Genomic DNA, 20,385 nt, shown 5'->3' with positions numbered 1-20,385 from the left:
TCATAACTTTCTGATAGTATACCTAAAAGGCATATTTCTGGTTTAAACTCAATATGTTGCTCAGTTATCATTTCTAACCAATTATGAATTTTCACCCAGTAATTCCTTGCTTTCTTACACGTCCACCACATGTGGTAGTATGTTCCTGGAATCTGGTTATATTTCCAGCATTTGGCAAAGGAGTTCTTATATATTTTGGCCAGTAATTTCTCTCCCATATTTTTAACCATTTTCTAATTTTATATTGTATCTGAAATTCTTTGCCCAGGCAATCATTTCTTTAACTATCTCTTCCTCCATTTATAGTTCAGTAAATAATTATATATTTTAATCGATTTTTCATCCATCCCCATTAAAATGTTATCCAATGCTGTTTGTTCTTTATTTGCACCCCATAATTTAACATATTTTTCATGCCTATCTGAAAATACGGCCACCAGGATAAGTCCATCCCCTGACTCTGCAATTGTTGTCTGGATTTAAGATCAGCCCTTTCATCTAAAATATCCTTGTAATATACAACCCCCCCCCCCCAATTTATAAGATTTGGATATATTATTGCCTCCATTGGAGAGAGCCAGACTGGTACTTCCCTATAATCTTGTAGTTTAATTTTCTCCCAAATGTTAAGCAATGCGCTCCTCACATAATGCCTCTGGAAATATTTGTGTGCCATATTTCTGCCATACCAGAGGAAGGCATGCCAGTTATGCCCTTCTAGTAACAATAGTCTTCTGTTATTTAAATTTACCCAAACTTTTAGCCAGGCGATAGCTGCGGCCTGATTATATAATTCCGTCTGGGAGCTCAAAACCACCGTTATTGCTAGAGTCCTGTAGTAATTTCAATTTTATTATCAATTTTTTACCTTGCAAAATATACTTCAAAGTCATTTTATTTACTCTGAACTAAACGTTGAGAGTAACAGTAGCCTACCTGTGCAAAATGCAAATACAGTATGCAGTATTATGGGTCTAAATGTGCGCTATTTAAATATATTTTGTTTGGTTAAAAAAAAAGCAACTCTTCCCAATATTGAAAACAAATAATAGCAATTTGAACATCCAAAATGGTTGCTCAAACCTTTACTTCTGCAATGAAGCTGATATACAGTACATGCACAATTTTGTAATTAGAATAATGGCACTACAATCCAGTGGTGGGTTTCAAAATTTTTTGGAACCTACTCTGTGGGTGTGGCCTCCTTTGAGGGAGTGGCTTGCCGGCCATGTGACCTGGTGGGAGTGGCTTGCCGGCCATTCTCTCTCTCTCTCTCTCCTTCCTTTTGTCTCTCTATCCCTTTTTCCTTTTTTTCTTTCATCTCTCTCACGCTCTTTCTTTCTTTCTTTCTTCCTTCCTTCCTTTCTCTCTCTCTCCTTCCTTTTGTCTCTCTGTCCCTTTTTCCTTTTTTTCTTTCATCTCTCTCTCACTCTTTTTCTTTCTTCTTTCTTTCTTTCTTTCTTTCTTTCTTCCTTCCTTCCTTCCTTCCTTCCTTCCTTCCTTCCTCCCTCCCTTCCTTTCTCTCTCTCTCTCTCTCTGTCAGTCTGTCTCTCTGTCTCTCTGTCTGTCTCTCACTGTGTGTGTGTGTGTGTGTGTCAGTGGTGCGTTTCAAAAAAATTTGGAACCTCTTCTGTAGGCGTGGCCTGCTTTCCGGGTCCACCGGTGGGACCTCTTCTAACCGGTTCGGTAGATTTGACGAACCGGTTCTACCGAATAGGTGCGAACTGGTAGGAACCCACCTCTGCTACAATCACAGAAACAACTCTTGACATTTCCTTAGAACAAGTATTTTATGGTTGCCTGTTGGGTGTGTTAAATATTCTTAATGAAGATACAGTCCAACATACTCATTGATAAAACGAGATGTGCAAAACTAAATGGACACAAACATGAAAACTGCTCCAAGGGAAATATTTAATTCCAACCATTTCTTAGCTAAATATTTAAAACTTGACTCTTCCTTTCCATTGTATGGATCTGAATCCTCGTGGCCTTGTATCTTACTGGGCTAATGGGTGGCCCTTAAATAAATATTATAATAGGGACATAGAAAACAATATGGGAGGACACGAAATAGCAAATCTATAATGATGTCTAAAAAATCTCAAATGTAGACACTCCTTCTAGGACAGTGTAATCCAAGCTGCTGGAACATGTCCACTGTTGCTCACCAGCCAAAAAGAACAAGCCATAAAGTACTAACTCCAAAATCAGCAGAGAATTCCAAAGCTTTACCAGTTAGAACCCAATTGGATGGAAGGTAGGAAGAAACAATATTTGGTGCCAATTAAAACAAACAAAACAACAACAATCCCCCTCACCACCATTTATTCCAATACATTGATTGGCTGGTCTAGTTCCCTGAATCAGAAGCATAAAACAAGCCTGAGGTTTAGGATTATCTAGAAGCCTGTCTACCTTTTGAGATTTTAGAAAATCAAGAAGACCCGGGTCTCATGGAAAGTACTGTCCTAGCCCGTTCCAAAGGTGGTTTTTCAAGAGGCAACTGGACTTCCTTGTTTTTCTTTGAAGACATTTCGCTTCTCATCCAAGAAGTTTCTTCAGCTCTGAGTGGATGGTGGGGTGTTGTGGCCCAGCAGGAGCCGTTGGAGCTGCCACCAGACTCCGACAGCGAGGGGCCCTATGAGTCGACTCTGGAGGATGTGGAGGACCCTGGACAGGGTTCCGACTCTGAGGAGAGCGCAGAGAGGCTGGTTGGCCATCAGGAGGCGCCTGAACATTGGAGCAGTGGGGAGGAGCCAAGGGAGTTGTTCCTGGGTGCCGGCACCGAAGAGCTGATAGGCGTAAGGAACAGTTGTGCAGTTACAGGAGATAATTGCACTCAGCTGGTGGTAATTAGGCTCCTCTCAAGACTATAAGAGGACTGCTTGTGCACACGCTGCCTTGCAGGAGTCAACGCATTCACTAAAGTTGGATAACTTTCATGCTGGCTTGGCAGGCTGGATTGCTGCCAAGGCTTGTCTGTGCTGGATTGCTGCCAAGGATTGTCTGTGCTGGATTGCTGCCAAGGATTGTCTGTGCTGGTTTGCTGCCAAGGACCTGTCTGTTAATAAATTCCTTAAAGTAACTTTGGCTCGGTGTGCTTTGGTGTGGCACGAGGGGGTTCAGAACAGTGGGGAATGGAAGGATTTATATTCCTAGCAGACAGCTGGTCTTTTGCATTCTTTCAAAGAGTCATTGAGGCCACTTGGAGGTTTGTCTGTGTTCTCAGGGTCACCTGAGTAGTGCACATGAGTGTGCACATGAGCTGTGTTTTGTTTAGCATGTTTTCTGTCCTGTGTCCCTTCACTGTTGAATACAGGTGCCATCACCTTTGGGATAAACATGACCTGGATGACTGAGAATCTCCATAGACATTCTCCCTGCACATGTATCTATTTAAACTGGATTGCTCCTATACTCTATTTCACAGATCCAGAACCCTGACGACACCATTCTAAGCTGTGGCAGGGAGAAATAGACACACCCTGTTCAAGACCTAGCAATAGATGTTTACCAGTAGTTATTTAATCAGATGACACCTAAACAAATCATGTATTTTGAAACGTTGCTTCTCATCGTTGTAATGGTGTTACAGAACCCTTCCTGGTTCTGTATTCTTCTTCTTTCTTTCTTTCTTTCTTTCTTTCTTTCTTTCTTTCTTTCTTCTTTCTTTCTTTCCTTTCCTTCCTTCCTTCATTCCTTCCTTCCTTCCTTCCTTCTTCCTTCCTTTCTTTCTTTCTTTCTTTCTTTCTTTCTGGATTATATGCCGTCCTTCTCCCAAGGACTCAGGGCGGCGTACAACATTAAAAAAGACACATATTAAAAACGTTTTTAAAAAATTAGATAGAGTATCCAAAAAACACCCAATTAAGATTAACAATAACATTTAAAATTCGATTAAAATTAACAGTATTAGCTTTGACACAGTTGTTTGATCTCTCTATTCAACATTTCAAGTTCAGAGTTTGGGAGGTGCAGCACACAGGACAAAATGCTTTTTTTGCTAATGGCAAATGTCATCTTCTCTCTGTTTTGTCCTTGCCCTCAACTCATCCCATGACTCAGTTGGTGGTACAGCTGAGTGGGAGAGAAGTGCTCAGCGGTCTAATCAATTGTTTTGTCAATAGGTTGCCTGAGCTCTCTACAGGGAGAGCAGCAAAAAAGAGACAAGGCTCAGAAGAAGCGATAGCAGCCAAACCATGAAGTCCAGGATAAGAAAAACATACCACTGTAGGGTACATCCAGTTTTTCCTGGACATATCCTTTTTCTCAGTCCTGAAATCGCTGTCCAGTTGGATTTTTCAAAAATATCAAAGGCTCCAGGTTTTTGCTATGATGTAGCAGATGATCTAACAAAAGGGTATAGGAAGAAAGCTGATGTCAGCCTCTGCTCGCTGCTGCTTTTCGGCTGTCATTGAAACGGGGAGGGGGGGGCATGGTATTTGGGAGGGGAATCATTATGTACTGGAGGATTGTTATTAGGCGCTGTCCTGACTATCTATCTGCGCATGTGGAAGAAGGGAGTTTCCCGCCAAGGCCAACTGTCCAGCATTCCACCCTGATGATACTTTTTGAAGACATCCCCCACCTGACGGTTGGTGTGAATTATTATTGGACTGTTGCGGCAGATCGAGGTTTGTAATCTACTTACGGAAAGACCAGGACTTGAGACCACGAAGGTGAGAGAAACAGGTTTATTTGATGCATCGAGTTCAGCGTGTTCACACACCAAAATCTGAACTGCCTGGGCTCTGCCCAGGATCCTACTTTTATGCCGTGTTCCACACTGTGCATTCTCAAGGCGTTTCCATACACGAGACAAGCATGACATTTCGAAAAGCAGAGTTCATTTGGAATGTTACAGCGAAGTACATAGGAGAAATACAAAAAGAGAAGTTCCTATTAATGTTTTGAGCTGTCAGCAGTTTTACCTCTGTTCTATCTGACAACCACACCTGGCTTCCTGTGCCCCTCCTTTACAGGGTCTTGCCACACTGTTCAGCCCTATTTTTAATACATGAAAAAGTTGGAGAGAAAGTTCACTCCAGCTAAAAGTCAACTTTGGGACTCCAGGGCACTAGAATGAAAAGCCAAGCTAATATGAATTTATAAGGTCCATTCTAGTAAGACCACCTAACCTGGCCAGCCACTGGTGGGTTTACCTGTGCACCCCTTCCTGCATCAGGACTATGAAATGGGGTGCCAAGGGGAGGGGATTGAATTATACATGATATCTATTGCTTTCGCGCCAATTTACTCAGACTCAGCTTTGCTTTGCTACTCATCGTTTGTAATTAGTAAAAGTACCAATTCTAAGCATAGAGTTGAGTGGTTTCTTTCCTGATTATTAAATGAAGGAGCACCTGACAGCTTCTCCCAATCACTTACAACCCCCAGGATTGAGCTGGGAGAACGGATAGGTTACTTTCCCTGCGTGGAACTGTTATCACTTGTTGCAATTGTTGATGGAAAGGTCTTATATCTGTGTTAAGGGTGTTTAGGTGAAGGCTAAGCATTTTGGCCCAATCTTTGGCATCCTATGCTGAGAAGAGCAGTGATAGTTTTCAGCCTCCGATTCTCCTTTGAGTTCCTGATGCAGCCGCTGTCAAACTCAATGCAGTTCAAGTGCCAGGTGTGCAAATCCAGTCACAACTGCATGTCTGCCTTGTTTTCTTTGTGGAAGAGGTATGTCTGGAGCATCTTCTGTAACAAAAATTGGGAGCCTTCCGGTTCTAAAAAGTCAAGATGCCAGCTATAACTTTGTGACCAAAGCAATAGCACTTAGACTTATACACTGCTTCACAGTGCTGTACAGCCCTCTCTGAGTGGTTTACAGTGTCAGCATATTTCCTCCTCATTTTGCTGATCTTGGAAGGATGAAAGACTGAGTCAACCTTTAGCCGGTGAGACTCGAGTTGCTGTCAGTCGGCTGTCAGAAGAATTAGCATGCAATACTGCATTCTAACCACTATGTCAACACAGCTCTGCTTCTTTTTTATATGCAATACACATTAAAAGCAGGTGGGCTTCAATTGTTTAATTTGTAGTTTAGGGTCGGATGTTGAAAGAGTCCTTGCACTCATTATTTGGATGCTGTGATTTAGGCACAGGGGAGGATTATTCCATAATGGCAAATGCTACTTCTAGTCCCAGTTATTTTAAATTTAGGACCAGAAAGACAGAAGGCATGCAGTGATGGGAGAGCATGAATTATCTAATTAAAGTTGTGCTACGCACGCAGTGCAATTGGATTCAAGCAAACCCTTTTTCCCCCTTAAGCATTTCCTCTTAAGAAAGTTCCAATAAGGTCATCCTACAACAGTGCCACAGAAATTTTAACACCAGCAGGAAGGAGAAGGCTGAATAATGACAACGCTTGCAACAAACAACATTTTATCCTCAATGGGGAAAAAAAAACATAGTGTAAAAACAGAGATACTGTATATCAGGGTAGTGATTGCCCTGATAAAGAGAGATGGATGAGCTACAACTCGCCTTGCAATGAGATTTTGTAGAAAGAAAAAAGGCAAAGCAAGGATGGATTCAGGATTAAAGGTGATCCTTGTCCTATATTAGTAGACTGTCGGCTGTGACCAGGGGGGCTCTTGCCCAGGTTTGCCTGGTGCACCAACTGCGGCCCTACCTGGACCGGGAGGCACTTCAATGGTCACTCATGCCCTCGTCACCTCAAGGCTCGATTACTGTAATGCGCTCTACAGGGGCTGCCCCTGAAAAGTGTTCGGAGACTACAGTTGGTCCAGAATGCAGCCACGTGAGCGATATCGGGTGTACCTAGGTACACCCATGTTACACCTATCCTCCGCGAGCTGCACTGGCTTCCTATTGGTCTCCGAACACGCTTCAGATGCTAGTTATTACTTTAAAGCCCTACATGGCTTAGGACCTGGATATCTGAGAGACGCCCTCCTGCCGCACCACCTCCCAACGACCAATAAGATCTCACAGGTTGGGCCTTCTCCGTAGTGCCGTCGACCGACAATGCCGGCTGGCGGCTCCTTGGGGGAGGGCCTTCTATGTAGCTGCTCCAGCCCTGTGAAATGATCTACCGTAGAGATCCAGACCTTCCCACTCTCTCGGCCTTCCGAAAAGCCACTAAAACCTGGATGTTCCGGCAGGCCTGGGGCTGTTTGAACATGGTCCAGCCCCACTTAAATTTTGTGGGAGTGGCTTTGCACCCATGTGGCCAGATGGGAGTGGCTTGCCGCCATGTGACCGGATATGAAATTTTGAATTAGTACTTAGGTTGGTCCAAGTAGCTATTCAGAAACTCTGGCATTGAAGCATGCAAGTCTTAAAGCTGTCAAGTTACAAGATCCCTGGTGACATAAAACATACAAAGAATGGTTGCAGGATTTGGGTTTAGCCAGTTTAGAGAAACAAGGACTCAGTGGGACATAGATAACAGTATTTGAGAGGCTGCCTCAAAGCACCAGAGGGCAGGACAAGAAACAATGGATGGAAACTAATCAAGGAGAGAAGCAACCTGGAATTAAGGAGATACTTCCTAACAGTGAGGACAATTAACCAGTGGAGCCAGTGGCTTTAAAAGTTGTGGGTGCTTCATCACTGGAGGTTCTTAAGAAGGGACTGGGACCAGTCACTTGTCTGAAATGGTATAGATCTCCTCAGTGGTGGGTTTCAAAAAAATTTCGAACCTACTCTGTGGGTGTGGCCTCCTTTGTGGGAGTGGCTTGCCCGCCATGTGACCTGGTGGGAATGGCTTGCCGGCCATGTGTTTTCTTTCTGTCTCTCTCTCTCGCTCTCTCTCTCTCTCTTTCCTTCCTTTTGTCTCTCTGTCCCTTTTTCCATTTTTTCTTTCATCTCTCTCTCTTTTTCTTTCTTTCTTTCTTTCTTTCTTTCTTCCTTCCTTCCTTCCTTCCTTCCTTCCTTCCTTCCTCTCTCTCTCTCTCCTTCCTTTGTCTCTCTGTCCTCTCTTCCCTTTCTCTCTCATTACTTTTTCTTTCTTTCTTTCTTACTTTCTTTCTTTCTTTCTTTCTTCTTTCTTTCTTTCTTTCTTTCTCTTTCTCTTTCTCTCTCTGTGTGAGTCTGTGTGTGTGTGTGTGTGTGTGTGTGGTGGGTTTCAAAAATTTTTGGAACCTCTTTTGTAGGTGTGGCCTGCTTTCCAGGTCCACTGGTGGAACCTCTTCTAATCGGTTTGGTAGATTTGAAAAACCGGTTCTACCGAACTGGTGCGAACTGGTAGGAACCCACCTCTGGATCTCCTGCTTGAGCAGGGAATTGGACTAGAAGACCTCCAAGGTCCTTTCCAGCTCTGTTCTGATTCTGATACTAATAACATTCAGCTCAAGCAGTGGATCCTTAATAAAGAACCACTACATTGCTATGAATCCCATGTTGTAAATAATGTATTCATTAAGAATATCTGTGTAAGCAGCATCTCATACATTCACATATATTACAAACAAGCATTTATCTGGTTCTGGCAGCTATATCAGATGGAAACCACATAAATATATGCATAATCTAATCGTTGCCTTATTTGCAACAATATTTGATTTTGTTCAGACAAATTGTGGGGAGATTCTTGACTCAATGTATTTTGTAGGAAGCCAACAGGCGCAGGATTAATTTCCCCAGACTCTCCAAATAATGATTCTTTCAACTAGAGAATAGTTCTCACACTGCAATATGTGGTAAAAAAAAATGTTTTGTGAGGAAAAAAAAACCTGCTTAAAGAAAATCATGGAAGTCAGTATAAGCAGAGTCTAGTCACATGATAGTATACTTTCATTAAGTAGTAATAAGTATCACCATGTCTATTTTCAGTGGATTTCATCCCCATCTTTTTCCAAGTACCTGCAAATGATTCATAGGTAATCATATGTTTTTTAAAATTCTGCCTACAATTCCTTGTAATATGGCAACCTTTTAATCAGCTGGTATGGACCTTAATGTTAATATTGGCAAGATTAATGAAAGACAAATAAATATGGAAACATTAATCTAAGTGGATTCTAACCTAACCCTTTTGTACAGGAGGAAATTGCGCATAATTGAAAAGAAGAGGCATGATGATCAACATATGGTAAGTCATGACTCCCTGAAGCCATGTTATCAGGTTCATGATAACTAAGATATTTGGAGCCCACCAAATTATGAAGGTTGATGCAAACTAATTTGAAAAGTATACTTGCCTACATAACCATATCACGCCTTACAGTCTGCATCCTCAAATCATCAGATAAGCACTCAAAGGGCACTCAAAAATAATAGATAACTTTAAAAGGCTAAACTAAATAACAAGTATTTAGTTTTAGCAATTTACAATAGCAATTATATACTGCCTCTTCTCTTGAAAAAGCAAGGTGGGATACTTGAAATATTTCCCCTCATTTTATCTCCATAATACAGGTTTATGAGGGTCCTGAGCAGAGGTGGGTTCCTACCAGTTCGCACCTATTCGGTAGAACCGGTTCGTCAAATCTACCAAACCGGTTACAAGAAGTTCCACCAGTGGACCCGGAAAGCAGGCCACACCTACAGAAGAGGTTCCAAAATTTTTTGAAACCCACCACTGCCACACACACACACACACACACACACAGACAGACAGACAGACAGACAGACAGACAGACTGACACAGAGAGAGAGAGAGAAAGAGAAAGGAAGAAATAAAGAAAGAAAGAAAAAAGAAAGAAAAAGAGTGAGAGAGAGATGAAAGAAAAAAAGAAAAAAGGGACAGAGAGACAAAAGGAAGGAAAGAGAGAGAGAGAGAGAAAACACATGGCCGGCAAGCCACTCCCACCAGGTCACATGGCTGGCAAGCCACTCCCACAAAGGAGGCCACACCCACAGAGTAGGTTCCAAAACTTTTTGAAACCCACCACTGGTCCCGTGTGCTCTCCGAGCTCGTTTGTTTTCTTGCAGACATTTCATTACCAAACTAAATAACATCATCAGTGCTAGTAGGGAGGAGGGATTGCTGTCATTTTATATTCTGGTGGTTTGCTCTGTCAGTGTAGATGGGAGTGCTCTTAAGCTTCCTTACTTGGGCTGTTTATTGTTAGGTTGCTTGGGGTATTATTTGCATCTTGCTTGTTGGTTTTGCGAGGTAGGTTTGGCTGAGAGAAAACAGCTGGCCAAAAATTACTACTAACTTAGCGTGGAGCTCTGAGAAATACAGATCTCCACGTTGGGTATATTCCTGTGGGAAGAATATCTCAAAGCTCAAGTTCCTTTTGTTTCTCGTTTCCTGCCACCTGCTGCCCTACTCCACTGTGAAGGAAGGATCTAATCCTTTTATAGATTATTTATGGAAGTTTCTTTTGAACAATCATTTGTCTGAAGTCACATTTTGCTTACTGTCTATATGGATCTCTCCCAAGATGCCCTACACACATCTTGCAATATAGCTATTTCCCACTAGGATGACTAGGATGAACAAAGCATCACTTTGCAATCCAAGATTAGTGGAGAATTCAGAGGGCAAACAAGTCTTGCAAATGTTCTAGCATTGAATTATAGCAACTTCCATGAATGTGAACAAATACATTTAATGAAGGGTTGGGAACCCTAGTGGTAGGATTCAATGTTTCTTACTACCAGTTCTGGGAGAGTGGGTGGCATGCAGGAAGGGAAGGCCAGAGCCTGGGAATGGCGCATTCCCCAACCTGGCCAAGGCGAACGGCGAGTGGGTGGAGGCTCCTGGGCTTTGGGGAATGGCGTGTTCCTGGGCCCCGTCCCCCGACCCAAGATGAAGGGCGAGTGGGCAGCATTCTTACCTTTGGTGAGCTGAGCAGAGCAAGCAAGATGTGGAGGAGACTGGTGAGGCGAGACAATTAGCTGGGCCATGTGGCGAAGGCACACATATAGGACGGGGCGGGGGGCAAGCAGGTGGGTGAGGCAAACAGGTGGGTGGGGGCAACCGGCGACCAGGAGACCGAGTGGTGGGAGGCAGGGCCAGCCAGAGGTGATATTTGCTGGTTTGGTGAACCAATCAAAATTTCCGCTACCTACTCTGACTCAGGATACCTCTTTCTCAATCAGCACTCCAACAGATTTCACCAAGATTCTGTCCAGAAGGCTGTGATGGGATCACGGGATATTTATGAGTGCTACTTTCCTCTAAATTATATGAGTTTCATTGTTATGGTGAGGAGAGCGGGAGAATTCATTGGTAATATTTAAAATATTTTAAAGTATGGGTCTGATCATGCAGCCTGTGACCTATGACAACAAAAACACAATGCTATTATGCTTATCAGAGACTTTTTTTGATTGCGTATACTGTATATTCAAGGAAACACTCATCATAGTTCAAAAACATTGAACACCTTCAGTAGAAAAATGGATCTGGAGGGTTTTCTTGATTGAATAAGAGAGTCCTTCAGGCAGGAAGGCCCAGGTATACATTGTGGAAAAATAGGTTCTTTTCATAGCTATCTCATGATACAAGTTAAAAACATTCTGTGACATTTAAGATTTTATTGCAAAAAGTGAAATGTCCAAGAACGTGGTGGGTTTCTCTGCATAAATAAAGCAGTTAATAATGTGCCCCAATGTCAGTGGTGGGATTCAGCCAGTTCGCACCTATCTGGGAGAAGCGGTTGGTAACTTTCTAAGCAGTTCGGAGAACCGATTGTTGGGAAAAATCTCCTTTTGTTTTTTCCCCACTTTACAGGGCTAATCCTGTAAGAAAGGCAGGAAGGAAATATTCTGGTGTTGTTTCTAGCCTCATCTTCATTGCCCTGCTTACAGAAACTGCTTCTCCAGTTAACCCTTATTACCATTGTAACTACTAAGGCGAAGTGCCCATCGACCTGAGTGACATTGACTTGGCCACACCCATATGATCACATGACCACCGAGCCCCGCCTACCCAGATGGTCATTAGGGCAGAGAACTGGTTGGTAAATTATTTGAATCCCACCACTGCCCAATGTGTCGATCAATGTTTCTCAACCTTAGTAATTCTAAGAGGCATGGATGTAGTAATATAGTTCCTTGTGCAGGTGTGTGTCCTCCATGGCCCAGTTCATACTAGGGCCTGCAGAGCCACGCTGAATCACACAGGAGAAAACAAACTCCTAAAAAGCCATAACATCCTGATAATGCATAACATAACATTCTGAGATGTGCCCTACCATTGATGTCCAGGATTTGACCATATATAGACTGAGCAGTAGATTAGCAATTGTACTTTTACAGGCTGTCTTTACTCACATGCTATTGCTCCTCCTGCCTTTGTCCTATCTCAATAAAAGGGGCTCTCAGACCCCAATCTGGGTCGCTCCATCTCGAGAAAGTTCGTGTCCTGTCTTTTCTCAACATTGGCCTCATGGACGACCCACGGGAACATCACATTTGGTAGCAGAGGATGGTTACTTCACATTTGGTGACCCCGACGTGATCGACGTGATGTGATTTTCCTGTGTCACCAGCCTTTCACTCACCCCCGACTGGACAATAACCCAGAGGTCGATGGATCGAAACCATAGCATGTGAGTAAAGACAGCCTATAAAAGTACAATTGCTAATCTACTGCTCAGTCTATATATGGTCAAATCCTGGACGTCAATGGTAGGGCACATCTCAGAATGTTATGTTATGCATTATCAGGATGTTATGGCGTTCTAGGAGTTTGTTTTCTCCTGTGTGATTCAGCGTGGCTCTGCATGCCCTGGATGAACTGGGCCATGGAGGACACACACCTGCACAAGGAACTATATTACTACACATGGACTTCAACTCCCAGAATTCCCTAGCCAGCCATAAGCAGCAAAAGCTATTTCTGAGTAGAGTTATAAATCATAGTGTTAGACACAGATTTCAAATTTCAGTTCCAAATTCTGAAAAAAAATAAAAATAAATCTTAGTAGCTTTGTTATGTGGCCGATTGCATTAGTAGATATCTGGGCACTGAGTTTGTTTAGATGATTGCACTTTTTTTTCAGTGTGGCAGCTGAAACTGACATACATTTGTCTTATTCAGGAGAAACATTTCTTTTTCTTTTTTTTAAAATTGCATCTGCAGTTCCAGGAACACCATTATTGGTACTTTTGATGACAGTTCCTTTGAGATGTGACGCATTCCACCAGTTATGGCAGAGAATACAAAGAGAATCACTCTTATTTTGCTTGCTAGAGCTTTATAATATCCTGTTTATATAAAGCCCCTCGTTCCAGATGAACTTCACACTGTTTTTCTTCTTCTTCGGTGGAGGAAAATACCATTTTAGAACGGTAGTACAAAATTGCAGTTTGAAGCTGTTGTACATAATCTTTATAGCAGCTGGAAGTGTAATTAGCATAAAATCCAAATGGCCTCATTAAACATTTCTTCCCTGTAAGTCTGGATACATTGAAGGATCTCCCCCACCCCCCAAAATGTGTCATTAAAGCAAAAGCATGAGCGTGAGTACATTCTTAAAAAGCCTTTTCAATCCACTAAGTCAAAGTTTGCTTCTTAATGGTTATAAATTTGCAATGCAGCAGATTTTTAAGAGGTTGCAAAAGATTCAGCTGCAGAGAAGCTGAATAAAGATCTCCTTTCGCTGGTTGTCCATATTATCAAAGTCTCATAAAAAAAATTAGACAATTGCAACAACTAATGCCAATTTAGCATTAGGTGGGAACCACTTTTGTCACAGTAGAGATCCAGTAAATACCATTTGTATATTATGCTTTCTGATCTGAAGATTTACATTGGGAAAAATATATCCACATCCGTCAATCAGAAAGTGAAATTCATAGTTAGGATTCCCCCCTTCTTTATTCTAACATTCTGACAAAATTCCTGTCCTATGCCAGGAACCCCAACACTGTAGGATTGAGTATACATATTATGCTAATCAGCGTGAACCCAGAGGATAGGATTTTAAGCTATGGTTTATGTTTAACATTATGCATCAACCCAACCAGAATGGTTCTTCAATTCATTCATCTCATTAGATCACATTCTATATAAACCTTAGCTTTGAATCTAAATATTGCAACTAGCTCTTAGTAGCCATTCGAAGTTACAACAGCACTAAAAGAAGCGACTTACAAATGGTACTTGTACCTACAACTATTGCCATATCCCTATGAATATGTGATCAAAATCTGGGCACATGGCGATAGTTGCTGTGTCCTGGGCTCATGTGCCATCATTTGCAACCTTCCCAGCCTCTTCCCACAAGCAAAATCAACGGGGGAGTCCAAATTTGCTTAATGACCACATGATTCACGGATACAGTGATTCACTTAAAAGACTGTGGCAAAAAAAGAGATCATAAAATTGGACATGACTCACTTAACAACTGCCTCCTTACGTAGAAAGTTAGCACCTACCCCTCCTAGAAGAATGAAATATTTTTAGAAATATTAAAAAGGCAGAATATTATATTTCCCCTAAAGAAGAAATAGAAATCTTAAGGGAGACAGAAACTCAGAGCTTCAGCTCCCTGCCCCCAGCAGATATTTGGTGCCCATTGAGAAGGACTCGGACAGCCTATCTACAAAATTAAAGACCTTCAGATCCGGGATGATGAGATTAAGATATGACCCTCCAGGATATAATAGGGTTATCTAGCAGCAGTACTCACCGCATTGCAAAATCACCTGGGGACATTGCATCATCCTCCAGGCTTCAACCAAACTCAATTCAGACAAACATGACTCCCACATGGCCTAATGGGACTCTGACTACAGCCAATAGAATACATTTCTTGCACAGGAACAGGAAACTCAAGGGCAAGGCCCAAGAGAGGGTATAAATAACCCCCACTCTCCACTGCATGTGATCAGCTGCCCAGGACCTCAAACCCATGTGGTCCTGTCCATCAATAAACAATCTTTTTAATCAGCCTCCAGGTATCCAGTGTCTTTCTCCCCCAGGTGGAACTGAACCAGATGGATATTTCTTCCAACACTTAGCAAAAGATACTGTGGTTGCAAGTTGAAAACTACCTCTCATTGCTAGACATACGTAGGAATTCTCCGCTGAAACTGAATGTAAGTACTATGAGTGGTAAGAAGTTGAGGTGAGAGACTTGATTATGCAGGTGTCTTCCGCTAATTATTATTTCATATGCCTCTTCCAAAGGGTGGGGGAGGAAATCCCTTTGAGAATATGAATCAGAGGTGGGTTCCTACCAGTTTGCACCTATTCGGTAGAACCAGTTCATCAAATCTACCAAAACGGTTAGAAGAGGTCTCACCAGTGGACCCGGAAAGCAGGCCACACCTACAGAAGAGGTTCCAATTTTTTTTGAAACCCACCACTGGTCCTTGGATATGATTATTCTACACTATCATGCTCCTATTTATAAAACTCAGTGCCTCTTTGAAAGGTAAGGATGACTACTGCGTTTGTGGTGCAATCAGAACATTGCATGTGTTGAAGTTGTTTTAACGCAAACCAAAGATGCCTTTTAAAAAACAAGTTTACATCATATTCTTATGCATGCCAGTGCTGTGTGAGAGGTAATTTAAGGTGGTTCTGACAAGTGTCGTCGGCATCTTCATATCCGGTCACATGGGCAGCAAGCCACTCCTATCCGGTCACATGGGCGGCAAGCCACTCCCACAAAGGAGGCCACACCCACAGAGTAGGTTCGAACAATTTTTGAAACCCACCACTGATATGAATGAAGAAGTGGAAGGTACTGGACAATCCCTAAGACCTCTATTTTTACAGAGAAAAGCCACTGGCAATGTTTTCCTCTTTTGGTGATCACCAGGTTAACAATATTCTCAATGGCCCTGGGGAGAAATTATGAGGCTACCTTTGTAATTAAAAAAAGCAACTCATCAAAATCCTAGGATGCGTTGCAGTAAATAACACTGCAGGTATATTTTCATCAGACGAGAACAAGGCCAAGTGTTTTCGGTGTTCTACAAAAGTGTCCACCACCTGCTCCCTTTTCTACATTCCCGAAGGATGCAAGCTTTGTTGCCCTAAGAAGAAGAAAGTTCAAGACATAAGTAGAACTGAAGTGCTTGCATAATTAAAGGATTTTTTTAAAAAAACACCTTCCCCTTGAGGGTTTGGATTGTTCAAATACTGTGCTTGAAGTGATTAAGTGTCTGAATAAGCTATAGATTTCTCCCTCTCTCTCTGTCTCTGTCTCTGTCTCTGTCTCTCTCTCTCTCTGTCTCTGTCTCTCTCTCTCTCTCTCAGATGGAAATGGATTTGGGGGTACAGGACTGCTTTGTCCTTAGCAAAAGGTTGAAAGAAAAACAAGGAGGTTTGCTTAAAAATGGTCACTAGAGGATGATTACATGTCATACAGGCATGGCTCCATAGACATGACTATTTTGCTCCAAGTAGAGGTAGTCATTTAGCGACTGAACAAAGTTTCAACGGCACTGAAAAAAGGGGGCTTACTGATTGTACAGTTGTAGAGATTAACCTGATTTTGCATTTAATAACTGCAGCTAGACTACTGGTGGCGCAATACTGGAAGAAGGAAGACTTGCCTACTACTCAAGAATGGACATTGAAAGTAACAAACCTAGCTGAGATGGCTAAAATATCGGCATATCTCAAGGACCATTCAAACGAGAGATATGAACTGGAATGGAGAAGGTGGATTGACTATACTCAAAATAAATACGGGACTAAGAAATTCCAGATAGTTTATGACTGAAGAAACAAGGAATGATATAATCTGTTTAGAGCTAGCCTAGCAAGGAGGACTTAAAGCTCAAATGAAAGATGATATTAACTTTTTTTAAAAGTTTATTTTAGAATGTTTTTGTTAAAGATTTATACCCTGTATTGTTCTGGGAAATTGGGGGGAGGGGGGAAGGTTGGGGTGGGGTGGGGCGGAGGGTGCAGGGAGGGAAGTAAATATTTGTAAAAGTTTTTCCCCCCAAAATTCTCAATTAAAAAAAAAAAGGGGGGGGCCTTTTGGCAGCTTTTCACACTTGTAGCCCTTGCGGCATCCCTTCTTTCATTAGTGGTGTTACTTAACATTACTTGACATTAACTTTGGCCCTGGGTCATAAGGAACATTTACATTTATCTAATTGCCCCAATAGAACAGTTCCAGTTCCGAAATGGTAAGATTTCATCTTCAGAGCCACATTTTCCCACCACCTCCAGGAACTCTTTCTCCCTGCCTCTTCATCTAGCCCAAAAGTTCTGCTACACAGGTAGTCCTCAATTTACAACAGTTCATTTACTGACTGTTCAAAGTTACAACATCACTGCAAAAAAGTGACTTATTATGACCATTTTTCACACGTACGACCATTGCAGCATCCCCATGGTCATGTGATCAAAATCCAGCCCATTGGCATCTGACTCGTATTGATGACCTTTGCAGTGTCTTGGGATCATGTGATCCCCTTTTACGACCCTCAGAACAACAAAGTCAATGGGGAAGCCAGATTCACTTAACAACAGTGCTAATAAACGTAAGAACTGCAATGGTTCACTTAACAACTGGGGCAAGAGAGGTCGTAAAATGGAGCAAAACGCACTTAACAAATGTCTCACTTAGCAACATAAATTTGAGGCTCAACTGTGGTCATAAGTTGAGGACTACCTAGGCTTGCACCCTAGTTTTAGGAAACAATAGCAATAGCAATAGCAGTCAGGCTTATATACCGCTTCATAGGGCTTTCAGCCCTCTCTAAGCGGTTTACAGAGTCAGCATATCGTCCCCACAGTCTGGGTCCTCATTTTACCCACCTCGGAAGGATGGAAGGCTGAGTCAACCTTGAGCCGGTGAGATTTGAACAGCTGAACTGCAGAACTGCAGTCAGCTGAAGTAGCCTGCAGTGCTGCACTCTAACCACTGCGCCACCTCGGCTCAGAGTGGTGAAAACTCTGGGATGAAAGAGGAAGAAAAGTTCCTCAAAGCTTTCTCATTGGCCACTAAAGGAAATAGGATGTTTGAATAAACAGACATTTTGTCAGATCCATCAGGGTTCCTACTCTAAATTTAAGACATTTTAATTGGATCTCATACATTAATTACCCTGATATTCTCTTTGGCTTCCTGAATGAGCTTCCTATCTCATGTAAATGAACACTGGGAATTAACACCCACTTACCACCTTGACTAGTTTGTAGGAAAGTACTTTTAGCGCAATATGTTGAGCAATTTAAAGAGAAACCGGAAAAAGGGTTGATTTCTGGAAGCAAAGAATGGTATCCGGCTCCTTTAAATCAACTAGCAATAACAATAGCAATAGCAGTTAGACTTATATACCGCTTCATAGGGCTTTCAGCCCTCTCTAAGCGGTTTACAGAGTCAGCATATCGCCCCCAACAACAACCCGGGTCCTCATTTTACCCATCTCGGAAGGATGGAAGGCTGAGTCAACCTTGAGCCAGTGAGATTTGAACAGCCGAACTGCAGAACTGCAGTCAGCTCAAGTAGCCTGCAGTGCTGCACTCTAACCACTGCGTCACTTCGGCTCTATTAACTATTAAGAGACACATTGTATATGCTGCAGTTTTGAAAATCTGGTCAAGACATATCTTTTATAATACAGGAAGAAGGACAACGGAGAGGAAATTGATGAGAATGTATGCCAATGAAGCATCTATACAAATTGAGACTTGTTGGTGAGCAAAGACATGCCACGGAGAAAGATGGAGTCTAACACCACAGTGTGCTCACCTCTTTCTGTGTAAAAAAAATGGCACATGTTGCAATGCATTTCTACTCCATAAAAAGAAATGCCCTTGTTCATTTGGTTCATAGATCAACAGTGGGCAATTATGACAACTTTACGACTTGTGGACTTCAACTCCCAGAATTCCTGAGCCAGCGTGGAATTATGGGAGTTGAAGTCCACACATGGTAAAGTTGCCATTATTGCCTACCCTTACCAAGGTGTTTAAACCTGGAGGCAAAGCAGTAGAGTTTGAGTTGAGTTTGAGTTTATTTCATTTGTATGCCGCCCTTTTCCCTAAGGGGACTCAGGGCGGCTCACAGCTCAAAAAGGGAAGGGGGGGATACAAACAGTTTAGTAACAACACAAAACAATACATAATTAAAAAGCACAACAGTCATACCATTCGAAATAGGGGCAGCGAATCTTTAGCCCCAGGCCTGTCGGAACAGCCAGGTTTTAAGGGCTATGCGGAAGGCCTGGAGGGTGGTAAGGGTTCGAATCTCCACGGGGAGTTCGTTCCAAAGGGTCGGAGCAGCCACAGAGAAGGCTCTCCTCCGAGTAGTCGCCAGTCAACACTGGCCGGCGGATGGAATTCGGAGGAGGCCTAGTCTGTGGGATCTAATTGGTCTAATGGAGGTAATTGGCAATTGGTAATTGGTAATTAGATTCAGTCTACTGGCAGCCCACGGGCCAGATGCCACATGCACAGGCCACGCCCACCCCAGCGCCGCAAAGGGGAAAATGTTGCGATACGTCACATGACGGCAACATGATACAGTGAGTTTGACATCCGTGCGGTAGAGGGGAAAGTTTTAAGGCCCTGGTTTTGTCTTGCTTTTTTTTCTGTTTCTACCTAAGCTACTGCTATTCTATAAATTACTATAGAACTACTGTACCAACCACTCAAACAATAGCAATAGCAATAGCAGTTAGACTTATATACCGCTTCATAGGGCTTTCAGCCCTCTCTAAGAGGTTTACAGAGTCAGCATATCGCCCCCACAGTCTGGGTCCTCATTTCACCCACCTCGGAAGGATGGAAGGCTGAGTCAACCTTGAGCCGGTGAGATTAGAACTGCTGAACTGCAGATAACAGTCAGCTGAAGTGGCCTGCAGTTATTTATTTCACTTTGGGAACAAAACAAAAACAAGTATTAATCCAATTCAGTGCTGAAAAGCGGCTTGCAACTTACCTGCTGATGTGTGCTTGAACTTTTCGCTCTTCTTCTTCCTCCATTTCCATGGCTTGAAAATTCTTCCTAGATTGGCAAACTTACTTCTCCTCCTTATAGGTGGGGTGTGTGTCCCTGGAACCAATGAATCCGAACGCATTGCAGCCAGTCTCTCTACTTCCTCAGCTGAATTGTTGTAAAAGAAAGGAAAAGAAGAAAAGAGAAGGCCATCTTAGTAAAGCAGATGGGAAATATTTATCCACGTTGAAGCCCCATTTGGAAAGTGCTACCAAATAAGTGCCACCACATTAATTTGTTGCACTTTGCAACAAATGGCCAACAATAATCCAGAAAGAGGATCCCAGATTCCCTTTTGGATTAAGAAGGAAGTTAAAGAAGATTTTTGAGGCAGTTTGTTTCTTGTTTATCTTTAAAAATACTTGAGTGAACTAAAAGAGATCTGGATGACACAACCTAGATCTGAACTACAACTCAAGACATTGCCTGCTACTCCTGTGACAAGAATTATGCTGGTTAGTGTGTGAGTCTGGGAATCCAGCTTCTTTAAGGAGAAGTTGAAGATGCAGTTTGTGTGCCCCTACAATGATACATT

At 42.4% G+C, this 20,385-nt stretch overlaps 1 protein-coding gene across 1 annotated transcript in view; it reads right to left on the bottom strand.

Moving 5' to 3' along the window:
* The window catches only part of PHACTR1 (phosphatase and actin regulator 1), a 108,046-nt gene extending 88,099 nt beyond the window's left edge, over nucleotides 1-19,947 (bottom strand). Inside the window, exon 1 of the mRNA XM_032222398.1 lies at nucleotides 19,794-19,947. Coding sequence (XP_032078289.1) covers nucleotides 19,794-19,932 — 139 coding nt within the window. The 5' untranslated portion in view covers nucleotides 19,933-19,947. The remainder of the gene's footprint in view (nucleotides 1-19,793) is intronic.
* Nucleotides 19,948-20,385: the final 438 nt, after the last annotated feature.

The sequence above is a fragment of the Thamnophis elegans genome, chromosome 8 (genome assembly GCF_009769535.1).
Source record: "Thamnophis elegans isolate rThaEle1 chromosome 8, rThaEle1.pri, whole genome shotgun sequence".
NCBI lineage: Eukaryota > Metazoa > Chordata > Lepidosauria > Squamata > Colubridae > Thamnophis > Thamnophis elegans.
This window is presented reverse-complemented; position numbering and strand designations above follow the sequence as displayed.